We start from the raw sequence: 21424 nt of genomic DNA, 5'->3' as shown, positions 1-21424 counted from the left end.
TAGTAGAAGGCCAGAAAGGTGAGAATGCAAGAGAAGCCATACCTGCTGAAGAAGGCTCTGGCTCCAGACCTACACGTGGTGCAGAAAGGATGGAAACAAGAAAAGGGGAAAAACAGAAATGGTTACATTTGCAGGAAACAAGCATGAACTGCATAGAAGGTTGAAAATCCAGCACCCCGTTGTCTGACACAAAATGCCCTCAGTCACGATGGCCTGATTACCATAGGAACCCACTCAAAACCATGATGTGCTCACAGGCACTGACCTTTGAAAACACAAGGCTCACATTCACAGGGATGAAGAAACAATTGTTACTTGACATTCTTATTTTACAGACAAAAAGGCAACAGAATTCTCTACTGTCCAGTCCCTCCTCACTGCCTCTCATTCCCCTTCCTCGAGCCTGCTGTGGGCTCAGAATGACCACTCCCAACCAACTAACAAGCCCAGGAGAGAGAGAAGTGGATCAACACTTTTTCCAGGGGTGAAGGTGCTGGGCTAAGGGACAGAACATGACTTAAGCCAGGAGGTATCTGCTGCGATAAAGACTTTTTTCTCCCTGCCTGCTTTTCTTCTTTCCATTAAATGAGCCACATAAACATTTCAAAATCTAATCACCCTTCCTGAGTGTTCATCACATCACAAAGCACCCTTGTCTCCCTTCAGCCTTCCCAGCCACTGCCTGATGCATTTCAGAGACCCTAAACTTCTCCTAGTTTGATCCACATAGCACATAGCACCATAAGGCAGCAGACTGCAGTGGTTACGAACCTGACTGGAAAGGCAGCTGGGCCTCAATTCATATCCTGGGTCTACCACCTAAGGGTTCTATGACCCTGAGCAAGTTATAAGCCTCAGTTTGCCCATCTGAAAAATGGAGATAATGATATGCCTGTTTTATAAGTGTTGTTAATAAGAATATATATGCATGCGAAATGCTTACCACAGTGCCTGGCAAAGTTCAGAAAATGTTTGCTATTTATCATCTACTGTATCATCTCTTGTCTCTACTCTCTATCCTTGATCTAACCCAGGGGTCCAGAGACTTTTTTCTATAGAGGACCAGATAGTAAATATTTTAGGTTTTATGGGCCATATGGTCTCAGATGCAACTACTTGGCTCTGCTATTGTAGGACAAAGGCAGCCACAGATGATATGTAAATGAATGAGCATGGCTGTGTTCCAATAAACCTTTATTTATGGACACTAAAATCTGAATTTCATAAAATTTTCATGTGGCATACAATACCATTCTTCTTTTGATTTTTCTTTCAACCATTAAAAAATGTAAAAGCCATTCTTAGCTCGAGGGCTGTACAAAAAAAGGCACAGGCCAGATTCCGCTCACAGCCATGGTTTGCCAATCCCTAATCTAGCCAAGCCTTAACCCCTTCCTCTCCCAGGCTGTCTCCTCTTGCCTTATCATGTAGAAAAAGAGGGACTAATACTGCAGTCTCACTGCCCAAGCCTCCATTTCAATGTGGGTCCCTCAGGGGCTAGACACGGGCTTTCCAGATGCCAAGTTAAGATTTACAGACATTTACTGAACACCTCTCTAAGTGCCACTGTGAGTCACTGTTACCCCCACTTAGTTTTTTTTTTTTTTTTTTGAGACGGAGTCTCGCTCTGTCGCCCAGGCTGGAGTGCAGTGGCGCGATCTCGGCTCACTGCAAGCTCCGCCTCCCGGGTTCACGCCATTCTCCTGCCTCAGCCTCCCGAGTAGCTGGGACTACAGGCGCCCACAACCGCGCCCGGCTAATTTTTTGTATTTTTAGTAGAAACGGGGTTTCACCGTGGTCTCGATCTCCTGACCTTGTGATCCGCCCGCCTCGGCCTCCCAAAGTGCTGGGATTACAGGCGTGAGCCACCGCGCCCGGCCTCCCCCACTTAGTTTTAGTTCAGTGTACACAACAACTCTGTGAAGTAGGTAATCACTCTCCTTCATGGATGAGGAAACAGAGAGGCCAACTGACTTGCCCAAAGTCACACAGCCAGGAAGTGACAAAGCAGTCAGCCCAAGTCTCCAGAATCCAAACCTAGCACCCTGCCTACCACCTCCACAGCCACCAGCCTCCCCATCAGCCAGGAAGAGGATGCTATGCTTCAGAGAGGTGGTGGGAGCCAAAAACAGCTGGAGCAAAAGGCAAGGTAGGGTAAAGGTTCTGAGTGATTGGCATTCACATATAGCAGTGGTGTGGCTGCATCAGGGCTTGCTGAAACACAGGTGGCTGGGCCTGGCTCCCGCAGCTTCTGATGCAGTAAGTGTGAGGTGAGGCCCAAGAATTTGCATTTCCAACAAGTTTGCAGGTGATGCTGAGACTGCCAGTCCATAACCTACACCAGGAGAACCACCGATGAGAGGTACACTCAAAAACTTCCTTATTCTGGAAAACTAGCTGTATCCATTTTATTTTTCCGCCTTTAAAACAGTTTTTAAATTCAGCTACATATTCTTTTAGCAAGTTGCCTGTTACATTTCTGCCACTTCCTTATGGACAATTCACTGCTATTTGTCTTCTCCACCCCACAAAAACCGCATGCGGTCGGCCCTCGATACCCACGGATTCCACATCTGTGAATTCAACCAACTGTGGATCAAATATTGGCAGAGAAAACAAAGAATAAGAAAACAATAATAATATAACATTAAAAAATACAGAATAACAACTATTTACATAGCACTTACATTATATTAGGTGTTATAAGTAATCTAGAGATTATTTAAAATATACAGGAGAATGTGCATAGGTTATATACAAATACAATGTCATTTTATATAAGGGACTTGAGCATCCTCAGATTTTGGTACCTGTGAAGGTCCTGGAACCAATCACTGGCAGATACCGAGGGACGACCATAGTTGGGAAAGGTACAGGACATATGTTTTGCTCACATACTGCAATGTACCGGCTTGTATGACCAGGAGCAAGTTCACCAGCCATGCTAAATTTTACTTTTCTCATCTACAAAATGTAATCCTTACCCCATACTCCTCACAGGGAGTATGATTCTTTGATTCTCTCCAATCGAAGAACTGGAGAATCTTTGAGAATCAAAGATCAGGTTCGTGAAAGTACCTCTGAGTGCACCACACTCCCTGTCGCATCCAGACGGCTCCCTGGCCCAGAGCTCCCCTCACACCTGGCAGGCCCTTAAACACCTGGTGACATGCCGTGACAATGGTCCACTTCCTCCCTCACAGCTATCACTTGTACTGTTCCACCTTCTTTTCTAAGTTGCTATTTCTAGTCCACCTTTGTCAAATAAGTCTATCAAATTTATTAGATTTTTGCATATACTAACATCAACAGGTTTTGAATGAAGGGCTATCTAATGAAGCATGTAAACTTTGTACATGGAACTGGGGACACATTATTTTGCCCACTTTCTGGTTCTCAGTTGGGTTGGTTCTATTCAAGTGATGCTAGCAAACAGCTATGCCATGGAAAGCTGAGATGTGAACTATTCTTCCAAACCTGCAGGTATCACTGTGACATCAGATTGCCTAGTTTCAGCCCTGAGTCTCTATCTTGCTAATTGCATATCCTGTGGCAAATGACCTGGCCACATCTGTGAAATGGAGATAATATCTACCTCTTTTGAATCATGAGGACTAAATGAAAGTATCTGGCATAAAGCATGTGCTTTGCAAAATCAGAATTCAAAGCATAAGGGGGGAAAATAACCATGGACAAGAATGAGCATTGTTGATCTCTGCCATGTGACAAATAGCTTTAAGAACATAAGATCCTTACGGATACATCCACTTTTTCCTCTCACTCCAAGTCTTTAAAACTGTTCCCCTTCCCCTATCCCAAAAAGGCAGTTCCCAGGACCTCTTAAATGTTCCTTTCTTCCTTGTTAAAGGAGAGCTGTATTTCTGACATCTTACTATCCTTCATCTATTACCTCATCTTCTGAACCTGGAAGGTTGGTAGAAGCCTGGGGCCATCTGTGCCTGTGTGAGGCAGTATGAAATTTTGCACACACAATCATCCATTATTAACTCCTGATTGAAGAGACTGTCAAAATGCTTCTTTCAATAAATGTTACCTTACAGCTCCCAAGGTGGGGGGAGTGCCTTGGAAAGTTGGATCCTAGAGAGATTTCGCAGTCCTGAGAGATCTACCCCTTCTGCAAGACGCATAATTTACTTTGCCTTATCTTTTCCTCCAGCTGTTCTTTATTTCAATCTTTTCTGGCCTGTGGCTGTAGCCTCCTGATATTTTATTTTATCTCATTCTATGCTAATTTCATTTTGACCTGTTTTAAAGTCTTTTGCTGATCAGTCAGTTCTTCTTGGGATCTTAGGATAATTTTCACTGACTGAGTCTTGATGTGTTCTGGGTAAGAGTATTTAAGAGGTAGATGATAGATGTTAATAGTGAGTCGAAGGGTGTTCCAAATCTTATTTGTGTTTATTTTGTATTCATGCTGTATAGCAGAGAATTTCACTTTATCCAAAAAGAAGTCTGGCCGTGGCCCTCAGCTTCTGGGATGTAATCTCTGAGCTCCTGGGAAGTCCTGCTTGATAGGAGTGATTTTGTTTATCTGGGACTTTGAGTCACACCAACTATGTGACTTGGGGTGGGGCCTTTGAGCCACTAGGAGCTCGATCGATTAGGAAGTTGGACTGGAGACTGAGATCTGCCCTGTGGGCAGTGGATCATGCCTATGTAATGGAGCCACGGTAAAAATGCTGAACACAAAGGCTCGGGTACATTTCCTGGTCGAAAATGCTCTGAGAACACTGTCACACATCACTGCTGGGAAATAATATGTCCTGACTCCACGCAGAGTGGGCAACAGAAGCTCCGCATTTGGTACCTTTTCCAGACTCCACCCTATGTGCATCTTCTCTTGCCTTTTAAAATCTGCATCCTTTCCCTATAAATAAACCATAACCCGGAGCGTAGCAGCTTTCAATACGTTATGTGAGTCCCTCTAGCATTGCACCAAATCTGATAGTTGTTTTGGGAATCCCCTGAACTTGCAATTGGCGTCAGAAGGGAGGGTGCACTCTCGTGAGGACTTTTCCCTCCAACTTCTCAGTTGGCCCTAATGTTCACACGTGTACTCATCAAAAACACTCAAATTTAATGGAGGTATGGGGTACCTTTAACTGCTTCAATGTTAACCTTCCTATGGTACCTTTTTGCTGCTGCCATTTCTGGAGAGCAAATGTGAGAGTCAAACCAGAGGAAATAATTTGAATGTGGGTCCAAGAATCTTTATGTCCAAAGCTAACTTTGCATTCAAGAATCAGGCAGTAAGGACTGGAGCCAACTGGTACAGAATTAACAAAATATAAGGGCTGAACTGGACCCTGGCACCTAAGTCAGAACACAGGAATTGATACATCAAGCCACAAGATCTTTAGACTATACCAAACAGGAAGCTTGGTATCACACCCACCACCACCAGCTCAGGCTCCCTGTCTGGAGTGAAAACACCCTGACCTGGGACATGATCAAGTCACTCTGAACCAATATGGCCAACGCTCAGACCTGGTGTGGCAATGAGGTCAGGAGGCAGGGATAAGGTGATGAGGTTTCTCCTGGGGGCAGGGAGTCGGTACTAAGATTACTGCTATTCCTTTCAGATGGTTCTGATCCAAAAACCAAGGTCCACATTCAGAGTTGAGGAGGCTGATCAGGAAGCTGTGGTCAGGGATCTTGAGTTAAGCCACCACTTGAATGGAGGAGTCTGGAGAATGAGTGTCAACTGGGCAATTTCCAGGGCTCTCTCTGTCACTCCACCCCCAAGAATGTCTCCATTCTCTCAAAGTTCACGTGGCTGCAGATGGCTTCCAAATCCACACACTAGACTCCAAATTTCCAAATTCCCATTAGAAACATTCTCCTGGAAGTCCTTCCCTTGCCAAGAAACTCAACATGTCAAAAGATGGAATTCAACATTCTTTTCAGCACTCTTCACAAATCCCTCCATCTCCATGAGTGCCACAGTTACTCTCCTAGACAACCAGGGAAGACATCTCCTGGGCCACATGGAGTCTTACTCTCTGTGGTCCTTAAATATACCACAAGGAGCCCTGCTCATTTCATTCTCCAAAAGGCACTTTGATCCTCAGCCTCTGCTCTTCACTCCCATTGACACCATGCTAGGGTAAGACCCTCATGACTTCAAACTGAACGTATTTCAAATCTTTAACAAGCCTCTTGACCTGCAGGAACTAGAATGGTTACCCTTAAAGAGCACTTGCTTTGGGCCTGTGCCAAATGCTTGACATGAAAGAGCTCATTTAGCTGGGTGCAGTGGCTCATGCCTGTAATCCCAGCATTTTGGGAGGCCAAGGCAGGTGGATCATGAGGTCAGGAGTTTGAGACCAGCCTGGTCAACATAGTGAAACCCCATCTCTACTAAAAATACAAAAAAAAAAAAAAAAAAAAAAAAAAAAAAAAAAAAAGGTAGCCAGGTGTGGTGGCGGGCGCCTGTAGTCCCAGCTACTTGGGAGGCTGAGACAAAAGAATCGTTTGAACCCAGGAGGCAGAGGTTGCAGTGAGCTGAGATCATACCACTGCACTCCAGCCTGGGTGACAGAGTGAGACTCCATCTCAAAAAAAAAAAAAAAAAAAAAAAAAGAGCTCATTTAATCTCAACAACTCTGTTATGGTCATCTCCAATTTATAAATAAGGCAACTGAAGCCCTGTAAGGTGGAGTAATTTGTCCATATCACAAAGACAGTAAGTGGCAGTGCTCAGCCTCAGTAGAGAACTGTGTGAAACCAAAACTATATCAACTCTCCCAGGTGAGGGGGTTGGGACAAGGACTAGAAATAGGGGGCACTGCTGAAATGTGGGTATCAGAGGGCCAGGTAGGGACTAGAGCTTCCAGTCCAGGCAAATAATCAGCAACCTGGACACCTATAGGCATTGAAGAAGGTAGCAAACAGGGAGCAAGTCAGTGAGGAAGCAGAGAGAGCAGCTGGGGGACAAATGCTGTCCCTGGTGAGAAAGGAGGGAGCCAGACGCCATCTGACATTAGCTATCCGCAAAGGCATTGGGAGTAGGAAGCAATCCTTGGCAAGAGCCATCCACCGCCTCACACTTGGGCTCCCAGTCCAGACTGGGCATGGCTGTCTGCAAATACTGCTGAAAACTGTTATAATGAAGCCAGGGAAGGCCCAGGAGCTCCCAGGCCCCAGGATGGGATAATAGACTGGTACAGGCCAGCAAGTTGTCAATCTGGAGGTTGACATGGACACTGTCAGAGTCAAGAGCCAGCAGGATGCTAGCCAATAGGTAGCATAGTAAGGGGACAAGATTTCCATTCCTGAATTGTCTATACTCACATTCTCTCTTTTTTTTTTTTTTTTTTTTCTTTTTGAGATAGAATCGTGCTCTGTCTTCCAGGTTGGAGTGCAGTGGCGTGATCTCACTCACTGCAACTTTGCCTCCTAGGTTCAAGCAATTCTTCTGCCTCAGCCTCCCGAGTAGCTGGGATTACAGGCATGCACCACCATGCTTGGCTGATTTTTGTATTTTTAGTAGAGATGGGGTTTCACCATGTTGGCCAGGCTGGTCTTGAACTTCTGGTCTCAAGTGATCCGCCCATCTCAGCCTCCCAAAGTGCTGGGATTACAGGTGTGAGCCACTGCGCCCGGCTTACTGACATCCTCTTTTAAGCCCACTCCCCAGTGTTAACCCATTCTAGCCTGCTTCGTACGCATCAATGAGCACGTGGGGTTTTCTTGTTTCCTCTACTCAAACCCAGCTTATTCCTTTTCATCCAAACTGCCCTTCTGTACCATCTTAAATTTATCGCCAATCAAAAGGATTCCATTTGTGTCAGGCTAACTTCCAAACTTCCTAAGGTCACAGAGCATTCTGGAGCTAGAAAGGCTTGGAAAGCATCTGGCCCAAGTTCCTCATACTTGATATGGGCTCAAAGACACTAGGACTTACCCACAGCCTGAAAGCAAGATGGCTGACTACAAGTCCACACCTGACTCCTGTTGCAACATAGTGCCTTTTTCCTTACCTAATGCACCTAGAATTGCTCTCTTTTCCTCCTTTCTCATCACAATTCCAAGTGACTTACTCAGCACCTGGCACATAGATAATGCTGAATGAATGTATGCTTATTTGGATTCGATGATCTCAATTTACAAAGATGAACTTACTGTAAGGTGTGAATGACTGACAGCTATCCCTTAATTCTTCCGAGTATAGTATTTGCATTTTAAAATAATCTGGTGATGGTTTGGTGAGAAAGATTTGGTGAAGTTTCTTTTCACCACATTAGTTGGTAGAAATTTGTAAGACACAAACGTATTTTAGGACAAGAGAGTGTTTCCAAAAGTGCCTCAAATCCACACACAGGGCCGGGCATGGTGGCTCACACCTGTAATCCCAGCACTTTGCCAGGCCGAGGCAGGTGAATCACTTGAGCCTACAAGTTCGACACCAGCCTGGGCAACATGGAGAAACTCTGTCTCTACAAAAAATATAAAAATTAGCCAAGTGTGGTGGCGTGCACCTCAGCTACTTGGGAGGCTGAGGTGGGAGGACAGATTGAGCCTGGGAGGTCGAGGCTGCAGCGAGCAATGATTGCATCACTGTACTCCAGGGCTGGGCAACAGAGTGAGACCCTGTCAAAAAAACAAAAGAAAAGAAAAGAAAAAACAAATCCACACACGGTACTGGTAGCACAGGCGTGCACCTGGTAGGCATATTTGTGTTCTACGTCAATGCCACATTGTAACCACTAGAGGGAGCCCCAGGCTCCCTCTCCACCACCTCCATTTACTGCCAGAGGATGGGACAGCCGGTTTGTAAGGTCATTTGACTGCACATAAGGCCTTTCTCTTTGCATCATCCCTTAGGATTCTCTTTTCTCCAAACGTTCTCTAGCTTGGGAGCTGGGTCTTCCCAGTTAGGCTTGGAGAGGCTGGATGAGGTTAGCCTTAGAATAAAATAACTTTGCCTTCTCTCCTCAACCCCACCTTTCCAGTGAGTTAGGAATCAGGGCTGGACTCAGGGATGCAGGACCAAGAAGCTACTCTGTTGACTTTCAGGGCTGTGGGCTGCTCGGGCCTGCTGTCAGTCTAAGGATAAAGAAGCCCTCACAGGGACCAACATCACCAGAAAGGGGTTTGTGCTCAAACCCTAGCCTGGCCTCATCCGCCAGCATGTGACCCGGCACCTGTTATGGGTGGCTGGGCAGGAAGAAAGTCAGTTTCCAGGATGCTAGGTCTGGCCATTTCCATGCTACATATCATATCTGTCTTATCACAACACACCACTCTCGCTGCCCCAGAGGGGTCTGCGTACCCTACTGCCTATCTTCTCTGGTCCCAAGGGAGTGGTCCTCCCCTCCATTCAATTTCTCCCTCCCTTTCCTTCAAGAAAGCAAGCTCCCATCCCCTACAGCAGCAGCTCTCAGATGCGGTCCTTGCACTAGCTGCATCAGCATGACCTAAGAACCTGTCAGAAACGCGAACCTTCAGACCCTATCTCAGACCTGCAAGCAGGAACCCTACATTCTACAACTCCGGGCTGGGGCCCAGCAACCTACCTTTTTACTCTAAGTGATTCTGATGCAGCTAAAGCGTGAAAGACACTGCCCTACAGAGTGGAGAGGTGCTGTCTCACCCTAAACTAACTGTGCCTGATCTCAAAGTCAGCATTTGCCAACTCCCAGAATACTTGGGCTGTGCAAAGTCGTCTCTGGAGAGGCCAAAATAATCTAATGATAATCAAATAGCAGCTAACATCTAACAGCCTATTCCATGCCACCAGGCATGACACACAGCACTTCATACACTTCTTCCTCACAATAATCCTATGAGGCAGGTGCTATTATCAACCCCATTCTACAGTTCATTAGGGTTGAGAGAGAGTGAATAACTCAACCAAAGTCGCACAGCCGACACGTGGTGGGGGCAGGGTGTGCACAGAGATCTGTCGGGTTCTGAAGTCCCAATTCTAAAACTCAATACCTCAGGTTTCCCAAGTGATGGGTTAAGGTGGGGAGATGGGCTTCATGTGGCTTCTTTGATCTCCCTTTGCTCCTAGTTTACACTGGGCCTTTGAACTACTCTCCTGATCCTGCTCCTGCAGCTGGCTGGTGATCATCCCAGGCCTGAGCCCTGCCCACCTCTGCTTTTCCGGGAGCAAGGTCATCGAGTCATCCACACTTCTCAGTCTCCCCTGGCTGCACCTCCAGCCCAGCCTGGACAGGTCACAGTGAAGCTCTAGGAAGCAGGGATGAGCTCTAAGAAGCCCAACCTCTAGCCCATCCCACTGCTTATCCCCTATGCCCTAAGCTATTTCAGTCTGCTTGAGTGCAGTCTGCAGAGTACTGGCTCTTGTCACAGGATGACCTGCTCAGTCAAAGCTAACATAAAGTGGTGGTCATTGCTGTGCCTTCACCCGCAGCACGTGACTGTCAGTTTGAAGCTTTGACCACTACCCATCCAAAGGAGCTGACCGTCCCAGGGGTCCCTAAGAGAACCCAGAGTTATCTGATGAACTCACACCCTCCTGAGCAAAAACACCAGAGCCTCCTCCCGCCCTTCCCACGTGGCTCTGAACATCTTCCCCAGCCTCAGCGCACCTGGTTTGCTTTCGTGTTGCGGGGTTTCCTGAGGGCTCACAGGGCTACTGCTTGGGGTTTCCCTGTAGGAAGACGAGGCCCGGAGAGTCACCGCTCCCTTCCCAGTGCAGATTTTTGTAGGATCCATGTCTGAAAAGAAAAGGTCCAAAATTGAAGACTGAATCCAAGACTCCTGAAGGATTAAAGGACAGTTGGTTAGCAAATTGTTACAGCTGGGGAATGAGATGAACCTGGTTACAGCCACGCGAAGTCTTTGAACACTTGTGGTCAATGAAATTAATCTGTGGGTGGTGGAGAGGGGCAAGTTTTCAGAGGTTTACTGTGCATCAGGAAGTTAGGGGAACATGGCGGCAATAGTGAGTTCTGAGTAAATGGATGAGTTATAATATCAGCTGAAAACATTTCAGAATGAAAGCAGGTTTATTCCTTTTATTAAATGAAGTTTAGGTTGGTGAGCAGACTTCTGACCAGTTAGTAAGGCACAGTTCAAGAAAGAGTTTATGAAAGACGTTTCAAGCTTCCAGACCATTCTTCTCATTGAAGACCAAGTTGGCAACTAAGGAAGTTGGGGGGCGGGGGCAGTTCCATGGAGAACAACTACTCCTTGCAGTTTTCCAGTGGGAAAAGGAAAAGCAAATCTCCTTGGATTAGCAAGTCAAGACTCCCGAAATGCTGAGACAGAAGGATATGCTACCTGGCAAGAAAGCTCATGAGTGACAGCCTCACTTTTCAAACATAACAAAGAAAACTCACAGCAACAAAAACGACCTGGAAGGCTAAATCCTTCAATGAGCAGTGTCCACTGAGCCTCAGCTGTCTTCACAGGGTCCTGGCGTCTCCTACAGTTTCACTAGGGCCTAATAACAGACGCGGGTCAACTTCGAGAGTTTCCTTGAGAAAGATTTCAAAATACGCTTCAAAAGATCTGAATGCCATCCTGCAGGAAATCAGTCACGGAGGCAGGGAACCGGGGCAGACCACACAGTTCTGGGAGGCACACGCACTGAGTGTTTCTTTTTGTGCAGCTGAGCTATGCAGAACGCCACAGTTTTGTTTTGTTTTCAGACTGCTCACAGCCTAGATCCCTGACCTAAAATTGTCACAATTAGGATTACAGGTTGATGTTCAGGGTGTGCGTTTGGGCAGGATGTGAGTTCAGACACCGGACTCATCCCATTCCTGTTTGAGGGCAGAGAGAAGCAAAGCCTCTTCTCTCCTTGCTTTCCACGCCAGCAGCCCACTTCCAACAACTCAGGGAGAATGATCATTAACGTTAGACAAGAGAATGGACCTGCCTCGTCAGCACCTCTTGTATTGAACGCAATGCACAAAACGCACAATGTGTGGCAGGGCAAGTGTCAGCCTTGGAGAGCATCTGACTTATCCAACTCTATCAAGAGGCTGAGTGACTGATGTCACCAAACTATTGGGAAAACTGGTTCATAGTCACTTCAAAAGGATGAGGGGCACACTGATGGATGCAGCCCATCCATAGGTTCCTGGACACACAGCCCAGTTACTTCTGAAAGCACCATTGGATAAAGTACTGTGTAGGCCTCGTGTGTCCCACTTTGTACAGAAGGAAGCGATGAGCCGGAGCTGACATCTGAACCGTACTCCCCCACCCCCTGGAGGGGAGAGGCAGGAAGGGGCTGCAGGTAAAATTGGGGAAGGCATGGGGGATGCTCTGGGATGGCCCGGTGAGCATCAGAGGCAAGTCTAGGTTGGGCACCTAAGGCAGCTGCTTCAAATTCAGTCGTTCAGAGGTTCTCTGTGACACCAGGTTAATTCTCAGGGAGACTGCAGTTTTTGCTAAAGTACTGGGAGTTGGAAACCTCTAGGGAGAGCCTAGGATGTCCATGCACCTCAGACTCGTCCCAAAGGGAAAGCTGAGCCTCCAGACTGACCCTTCTCCTAAAGAAAAGAGGGGCGAGCCCTCTGTCCTCAGTTCTTCCCCACATTCACTGGCTCCCAGGAAAACGCACACAGACATTCACGTACGCAGAGGAAGTAAGGAAGCAAGCTGAGGAAGTGAGACGGAATGCCTACTAAACATGCAATGATTCAACTCAAAGTGCGTGTTAGAAGAAAAGAAGAAATGAAAACCATGCCATGATCCGCTCACAATTACAGAAAATAAACCGACCCAAGGAGATACCTGTAGGGAGAACTAGGCCTGAGGCGTTTTTCACTGTCTTCACAGGAATGATTTTAACAGCAGAAATAGAGCGTGCACGTAAAGGGTCGGCAGTTGCTGAAAACACAAAAGGGTAAATGGTGCATCCAGAAAGAACATTTGGGAAACACTCAGGCAGTTGAGGAACTGGGCAGGGACAATAGGAGGAAGTCGCCCACACAACAAGAACAATACAAAGGGCAGTAGATGCAGTAATTAAAAATAACCTGCTTTCTCTCTTTAGAGTTCTAGGCCAAGACAACAGACCCCTCCCCTCCAACCATCACCCAAATACAGCTGGTCAGTGTTGATCGGTGCCTCCTGCCACACCAGGAGCTTGCCAAGGCTCTGGACAATGATTTACAGAGGCACACAGATGGCCTGGCAAACAGAGGAAGGGGAGAGCACTCAGGGTCCACAGGGCCTCCTGGGAGCATGCTGGGGAGGGGGTTCCAAGGAGGAGGGCGGTGGCCCATGGGCTGCAGATGAGTGCAAGAACAAAGGAACAAGATCGTGAGTTGCCTGGTCCCTTCAGCCATCAGAGCTACTTCCGCCATAGCATAACTTCTGGGGTCTTGTGCCTGCTCCGACAATTGTAGCCCTCTGGCCCCAAGCAAATCAGAACCTCCATCTGCTAAACAGCAGATGGCCTTGCTCAAACCCACCCTTTCCTGGTCAGGAGGTGCCAAGTGTCCAAGTGCATATGTAGTCTCTGGGGCAGCACCCAAGTGCACAGCCCAGGACCCCGATGCCCGGCTGAGCTAAGGCAGAGCAGGGATGCCTGCCTGGGACACAGTGAAGGCCACCGCTCAAACATCCTGGGTGCTCAAACTTATCTATCGGCAGAGTCTCTGGGCTCCCTGCCTGCCCAGATTCTGGAATCTCATGGTAGGCACGTCCCCTAACTCTCCTTACACGGAGCCTGTTGTGAGGCCTCCCCTCATCCTCTCCTTTAAGGGCAGCACATAAAGAGGGATGGGAGCTCTGTGTGAAGGTGCCAGAGTCAACTGTGGCCGCCTATCTACAGAAACACAGCGGGTGGGGCTGTCTGGGAACAAGACCACCACTGCAGAGTCAGCATTGGTGAGCCTGTCAAGGCAACAGAAGGGAGGCATGTCGGCCAGGGACAGTGCGCCTTCCAGTCCATCCTGCTGTCAGCTCACCTCCTGAGGCATGAGGCAGTCACACGGCGCCTGGTCATTAATGACTAGGTTGCTAACGACGCTACTGCATGGATTAAGACACACATGTGCTCTCACAGCATCTTCCTGTCTGCTCCACCTGGGAGATGGGCTTGGGGGAGACTTTTGTAACCATTTTCAGAGGAAGAAGCAAGAGGCTCAGCGAACTGCTCAGGCTCATTCAGTTCTCAAGCAGAGAGGCTGAGACTGGAGCTCGGCTATCCCAGCTCTGGTTCAGTGACCTCAGGCCACCCTGATGCCCTTCAGGTCACCCCTGCCTGCTTGTTTGCAGACAAAAGTGAGTCTCACCAAGGAGAGGGTGGGACCCACTCCACCTGCCACCCTCCCCCACATGCCTTAAGTCTCTTGTATAAATGAGTTCACATGGATGGGGTCGATGACTCCACAGGTTTTAAACTAATAGGGCCCCCACCCCTCTCCATGCTCCTCACTGGATGCTAAACACATGCCTGCAGCCACTCCACAGGCACTGCCCCTCAGTTCCCTAAGTGCAACTTGGTCGAGACTGTCCAGGGCCCCACACCATGGGTGCAGACGGGCGACCAGGCAGGGAGGCAAGAACAGGAGCATGGCAGGTCCCCTCCGGCCACCAAGGAACCCACCCCCACACCACCTGGGCCCTGTACCCCAGCCCCTCCTAGTCTCTGGGCATACCCTCTACGGCTGGTTCCTCTTAGTTCACACTTTGCCTTGTCTTAAAAGGAACACTCTGTTGACCCAGATGGAAATTACACAGATCAAAATGCCAAATTGTTTGAAATTATTCTTTGAGATGCATCTTGACTTAAATGCCCAATGCGAGGATTCTGGCCCTTCCTCTTGTATACCATAAAATTTAGCTGGATGAGCATTCATTCCAATTCTGAATTTGAAGCAGAAATAAATATGGCAGAGCATGAATTCCCTCATCTTATAGATAAGGGAACCCACACCCACAAAGATAAAGGGCCTCTCAAGATGTCCTGTTCATGGTGGCAGAGCTGGGACTTGAACCCATGCCTTGTCACTCCAGCTTGAGTGTCCATCACACCACTCAGTAAAAGTGGTACCGCAAGCCCCGTCGCCAGGCTATCTGCACAGCCACACTGAGGTCAGGATGAAAGTCTCCAGGCCAAGCAGGACCTCAAAGGTCATTCATCACATCCATCATTCATTTCACATTTAAATCTTTTATCCTAAAATTTTTAAAAACTGAAACTATGAGAGGATGTGCATTAAATTAATGCCACTGAAATAATTTATTTTAATGATTTAGGCTCTTACCTTAGGGTCAGGACTGTGAACACATCACTGTTTATTATAGGTGAAGGTGAAAGGCTGAGCAAGGGATATTTCAGGCTGATAAATGCCATCTGTACCAGGCATGAAGTATGCATTGGTCCACGTGCCTGATCTGTCATTCACAGCATCCTTGTGTGCTAGGGAAAGTTTTTAATACCTCACAGTGGGAAAATGGCAGCCTCAGACTCCCGAAATGCAAGAATAGGCTCCAGGTCTCAGCAAATCAGTGTAGGGAACTGGTCCCCAGTTTAGGGCTTGGTTAGGCCAATGGTGTTCGCACCAGGCAGATGGGATGGCCCCGGCCTGACATACTCCACACCTTTAGAAATGCTTTCCAGTACCAATCCAGACTTCTCTCCAAGAACCTTACCTTTGTCTTGACCATTGCTGCCAGGTGCCAAGCCATTCACCACAGCTTTGGAACTACCATCACATTCTGCAAGAAAGAAAGAGAGCATGAAGTTTGTGAGTAAACTGCCCCAGCACTTACTGAGTCCTGCATGGCAGAAGGTGCTGGGGTCAGAGTCAGGAGGAAGCAGAGGGGTCCTGCCCAGATACCTTCAGACCTCTAGGCCTCGGTTCCTAAGAGGCCCTCTGCCGAGAATGCCTCATCCTCCCTTCTCACCTGATGGAAATTCCACGCATCCCTGGGGCTCCCCTCAGATGTCATGTCCTCTGGGTTGGCTGAGACTTTCCTGAGTTCTGCTCAGTCACAGAAGCTGAGACCATCCCTGCTCACCTGCAGCCTAAGCCCCACCCAGGTCCCCATCCCAAAATAGATAGAGGCAGGCCGAGGAAGGTAGGCCGGCAGGCCCTGTCGCCCTAGGACATGTGTGCTTGGAGGAGCCCCTCCAAGCCCAGAGTTAACCAAGCTACAAACATAATCACGACTAGCTATGGGTTTTTAAACACTGACTTGCCCAGGTCTGAGGATCCATGCTTAGCACTGCATAATTAGCATCTCATTTTATCCTTAAGACCCAGACCTCCAGAACTAGGAGTTAGGAATGCCTATTTTATAGATAAGAAAATTGAGGCAGAGAGGATTCCAGGCCTGCCCGAGATCACTAAGCTGAAATTTGAACTCGGGTCTGCCCATCTCACAGCTCATCTTCTTCCTCCCCAAATAGGATAAACATTTGGGTTTCCTGATATATACATACATACATATGTATACACATATATTCTGTTTCTCCAAATGCTGGGACTGAAGCTTAGTCCCACACCCCTGTAATTCATTAGGCTGAGACCTAAGTCACCTTACCTAGGCCCTTAACAATCAGCCTCCCAAAATGGGGGTCGCCTGCTATAAGCCACACTGACAGGCCAGTCTGGATGCTGCCAGTGGCCATACACGAGCAGGGCCACTGCCCCACCCAGTGCCTGGACTTCCCCATGCTGGCCTCACAGGCTGTGGCCTGTTAATTGCCCACACCCACCTACAGGTGAAGGCTAATTCTTCTAGATGTCAGAGTCTTCCTTGAGCTCTGAGATGAGTGGAAGAAGGGTGCTGGTGAGAAGGCCAGAAATCCAAGTACCTGCTCTAGTTCCTTCTGTGATTGTAGGCCTTGCTCCAGGCCTCCCCAGGCTAGTGTGGGGCAGCCTCTGAGCTACCAGCAGGCCCAGCCCCATGTTCTTCCTTTCTTTTAATTAAATGTAACAACCCAACTTGACATTTTGGAAAGGTATTTAAAAATTAGTAACTCCATCTCCCGAAACTCAAACCTCTGCAGCATAATGTTGGTGTCCAGCTTCCTGAGTTTGATTCAGCCACAGCACACACTAGGTGAGTGATCCCAGCCATATTATTAACCCCTCAGGGCCTCAGTTTTCCCATCTGTGTAATGAGGGTGGCAAACCACGCCCCACCTGTGAGGGTTTTCCAGGAGAATGTAACAAGATCACACAGGTAAAGCACTTCACCTGGTGACTGGCAGCCCAGCCCAAACTTGGAATAAAAAGAATCCACCATTTTTACACTGCTCTTTCCACCAGCATTAAAACAAATATTTCCCATGTAGCTACTTTTCTCCTAATGACCATTTTAATAGCGGTGTAATATTCCATCAAGTAAATACACATAACGTACTTACTCGTACCCCCCACTTCATGTGGGTGATATTTTTGTTTCCTTGGAATTAAGATAGAAATTCCCAAGAGTGGGATCATCGGGTCAAAGGCTCCAGAGTTTCTGAACTCTTCCTAGGCAATGCCTCCTTCCAATCCCCCACGTTGAGAGAGAGATTCTGGGGAGAAGTCTCCTGGGCTTTTCCACACCCATACCCTTCTTCCAGGCCTCTCCCTTCCTCCTTCTCTGGCCCTTAATGCCAAGAGGAGTAAACCAAAGTTAGGCCAGTTCTGCCACTGGACGAGAAAGTAGCTTTAGGCTACAGAGAAAAAGTTTAAAACAAAATAAAGCCAAACACCATGGCCTATTTTAAATGACAACAAAAGCAAAAAGCCAAAGAGACAAAAATGAGTTATGAAGCAGGAGCTACTGGCAGTACCTGAGCCTGCTTAGAGGGGAAAAGGTGCACGGCCTCTTCGCACACAGCAAAAGCACTCAAGGAATTGGTGAGAAGCCAAGTCCCTGGCTTTGCAGGGAGGAACTCTGAACTCATAACAGTACGAGCCCAAAGATGAAGCCCTTGCCATGCCTTGGACACAGAGCCCAGCACTTTAAAAGCACTGCCTCAGGCCAGGCACGGTGGCAGAGAGGGGCGGATCACCTGAGGTCAGAAGTTCGAGACCAGCCTGGTCAACACGGTGAAACCCCGTCTCTATTAAAAATACAAAAAAATTAGCCAGGCGTGGTGGTGGGCACCTGTAATCCCAGCTACTCAGGAGGCTGAGGCAGGAAAATCACTTGAACTCAGGAGGCAGAGACTGAAGTGAGCCAAGATCATGCCACTGCACTCCAGCCTGGATGACAGAGCGAGACTCGTCTCAAAAAAAATAAATGAAAGCATTGCCTCACTTAATCCTCACTAAATCCCAATGAACTAGGGCTTTTATTATGTCCATTTTGCAGAGGAAAATGCAGAGAAGGGTCCACCACGGGTCCAAGACTATGCAGCCAGTAAGCAAAGAGGTCAGGGTGTGGGCCTCAGCTATTCCACCCAGAGCCTTCCTAGGTCTTAACTACATACTGTCCTGCTCAGAACTTGGCTAAAAGGATATTGTATGCAAATAAATGGAAAAGGATGATTTTTAATCCACAAAGGTCACTGACAACACTCACGAAATACTGCAGGATTGGGAGACCCCTGAATGAGACAGCCACATGGTCATATTCCCACCCCACAGCCTGCCCCACCTGCAGGTCTCAGGAGGCTCCAGGGTATGCTCAGTAGCCTAGGTGGGGCTTAATCTCCAGATGGAAACTTCTCTGCTCCAATTCTGGGTTGGAAAGCTGACAGCTCTTGGCTGCATGATGAGCAGGGATCTGTTCCCATCTCTGTCTTCCCTAACCCACGTTTTCTACCTCAGCTCAAAACTAAAAATACTCAAAACTGATTATTTCTTTAGGTCTTGACTTTTACTACCAAAGGCAAAGCAAAAGAGAGAGCAGACTGCTCTACTAGCCTGGATGAAGGAAGCATTAGATTAGTTCACATCCTGGGGCAATTATGGCCACTCAGTTTACTTTTGCTGCAGTCACTCAGATTAAGAAATGCCATGGAGGTGTACACATATGTCAAATTTTATCAAATTGTATACTTAAAATATCTGTGGTTTATAGTATGCCAGTTACATCTCAATAAAGAGAGGGCTAATGTGCATGTAAAGTGTATAGCACAGTTCTTTGGCAATAGTAGTAGGCACTCAAAAAATCATTAACCATGAAGGTGATGATAGTCATGATGACAACTTATGACAAAGCTTTGGCATTCACCCAGTTTGCAAAAAATAAAAAATATAATGCCAGAGTGGGGCCTTCGGGGTGCATGGGAAATCTGGGTAAACGGCCCAGTCTGGTAGATGAGAGAAAGATGAGTTTAAAATGACTTACCAGAGCTCATGGTGGTGGCAGGACAAGTCGTCTGCAACTGGGGCTCTGAACTGCTCTGTAGAAAAACAAACACCACACAATGCAATTGATGAATGGCAGGTTCGCGATAAATCCCAATGGTTAGTATTAAAAATGCAAACACTGTAACCCTTGATAAAACAGAGCTGAACCAGGAGTCACCTGGCCAGGCTTCTGGTTCATGGTCACCCACATATTACTGTGACCTTGGGCACATCACTCAACCTCACTGGTTTCAGTTTTGTTGCCCATACTTGATGCTAATGTTATCTGAGATCCCTTTCAGCTCTAACATTCTATAAAAAAACCTCAAGCTACATGAGTGCACGTGGTTTAAAGAGAGGGTAAAGGAAAGGGAAAAAACACATTTTAGGAGAAAGAGGTAAAATCACGACACAAACTGATTTGAGAACTTACTGATCATACTGAATGCTTATACATAGCTTACTATGCACAAGGAAATGTTCTAAATGCTTTAAATATATTAATGCATTTGACCTCACAACCCTAGAAGGTAAGCACTAATGTCATGTTAGTTTTCACAGATGAGGAAACCGAGACACAGACAGGTGAAGCTGTGTGCTTGCCGCAGTGGAGGAGCTGATACTGGAACCCAGACAGCCTGACTTTCTGGCCCACGTTCCTATGCACTGTGCTCTACCACCTGGAGCTGGGAACCAATGCCTGATGTTCAAATAGATAACCCCTTAATTTAGTAGGGTCTCAAAGAAAGCTTAAATTGTACTGACAATGCCCTAATATATATCTAGATCTTTTACTGAGTTATCGTTTGCATACAACCGAATATATCCATTTTAATTTTACAATTCGATGAGTTTTGACAAATATATACATCCTATAACCACCACTGCAATCACAATATACAGCCTTTCCATCACCCCAAAAAGTTCCCATGTGTATCTCTACAGCCAAGTACCATCTCAGGTCCCTGTTAACAACTGATCTGCTTTCTGTTACTATTGTTTTACCTTTTCCAGGATTTTATATAAATGGTATCATAGTATAGGTAATTCTTTGCGTCTGGCTTCTCTTGTTTAGCATAACACTTCTGAAAAGCGACTGGTTAGATATGGCTGGGTCAGTTTCTGGACTCTTCTATTTCAGTGAGCTGTCTTTATCTAATAACTCACTGTCTTGATTACTATAGTTTTACATAGCCTTGAAATCAGGCAATGTGAGTGATAGAGTTTGGATATTTGTCCCTGCCCAAATCTCATGTTAAAATGTAATCCCCGATGTTGGAGGTGGGCCTGGTGGGAGGTGTTTGAATCATGGGGGTGGATCCCTCATGGCCTGGTGCTATCTTTGCAATAGCGAGTTCTCACAAGACCTGGTCATTTAAAAGTATGTGGCACCTCCCCCACCCTTACTTATGCTCTTGTCGTGTGACACTCCTGCTCCCCCTTTGCCTTGCACCATGATGGGAAGCTTCCTGAGGCTTCCCAGAAGCCGAGCAGATGCCAGCACCATGCTTCCCGTACAGCTAGCTTACAGAACTATGAGCCAATTAAACCTCTTTTCTTTATAAATGACCCAGTATCTGGTATTTCTTTACAGCTGTGCAAGAATGGCCTAATACAGTGAGTCTTCCAACTTGAGTTTTTTTTCCAAAATCATTTTGGCTATTTCAGGTCCTTTGCATTTTCATATAAAGTTTAAAACCACCTTATCAATTTCTACCAAAAAAAGTCTGTTCAGATTTTAACTGGAATCGTGTTGAATCTGTGAAAAACTAACATTTTTAACAATATCGAGTCTTCCAGTTCATGAGTATGACCTATCTCTCCCTTTATCCAGGTCTTCTTTAATTTCTCTTGGTAATGTTTTATAGTTTTTTCAAAGTACAAGTCTTGTACATACTTCAACTAATAAAGTCTTACTGAACACATCTGAAGGTCACACAATCTGAAAAACAAGTCCTTGGGATACGCAGAACCTTGATACTTCAAGTGTGGTCCACAGGCCAGCAGCATTCGCATTAGCTGGGAGCTTACTGAAAATGCAGAAGCGGCCAGGCGTGGTGAGTCATGCCTATAATTCCAGCACTTTGGAAGGCCAAGTTGGGCAGTTCACCTGAGGTCAGGAGTTCGAGACCACCCTGGGCAACATGGTGAAACCCTGTCTCTACTAAAAT

At 46.9% G+C, this 21424-nt stretch overlaps 1 protein-coding gene across 50 annotated transcripts in view; it reads right to left on the bottom strand.

Moving 5' to 3' along the window:
* Positions 1 to 21424, bottom strand: part of LOC105478501 (sorbin and SH3 domain containing 1) — a 253390-nt gene that overhangs the window by 112390 nt on the left and 119576 nt on the right. For 29 of the 50 annotated variants that reach the window (XM_071069396.1, XM_071069424.1, XM_071069425.1 and 26 more), the window contains 5 exons: positions 19252 to 19306; positions 15610 to 15675; positions 12739 to 12834; positions 10581 to 10709; positions 43 to 69 (listed from right to left, as the gene is read on the bottom strand). In XM_071069396.1, the coding sequence (XP_070925497.1) occupies positions 43 to 69; positions 10581 to 10709; positions 12739 to 12834; positions 15610 to 15675; positions 19252 to 19261 (328 nt within the window). In that variant the 5' untranslated portion in view covers positions 19262 to 19306. Of the gene's footprint in view, positions 1 to 42; positions 70 to 10580; positions 10710 to 12738; positions 12835 to 15609; positions 15676 to 19251; positions 19307 to 21424 lie in introns of those variants that run through there. The other 21 variants (XM_071069405.1, XM_071069420.1, XM_071069422.1 and 18 more) reach the window with 3 other exon arrangements.

This window comes from Macaca nemestrina, chromosome 9 (genome assembly GCF_043159975.1).
Source record: "Macaca nemestrina isolate mMacNem1 chromosome 9, mMacNem.hap1, whole genome shotgun sequence".
Classification (NCBI taxonomy): Eukaryota; Metazoa; Chordata; class Mammalia; order Primates; family Cercopithecidae; genus Macaca; species Macaca nemestrina.
Note: the sequence above shows the minus strand (reverse complement) of the source record. Positions and strands in the feature narration are given on the sequence as shown.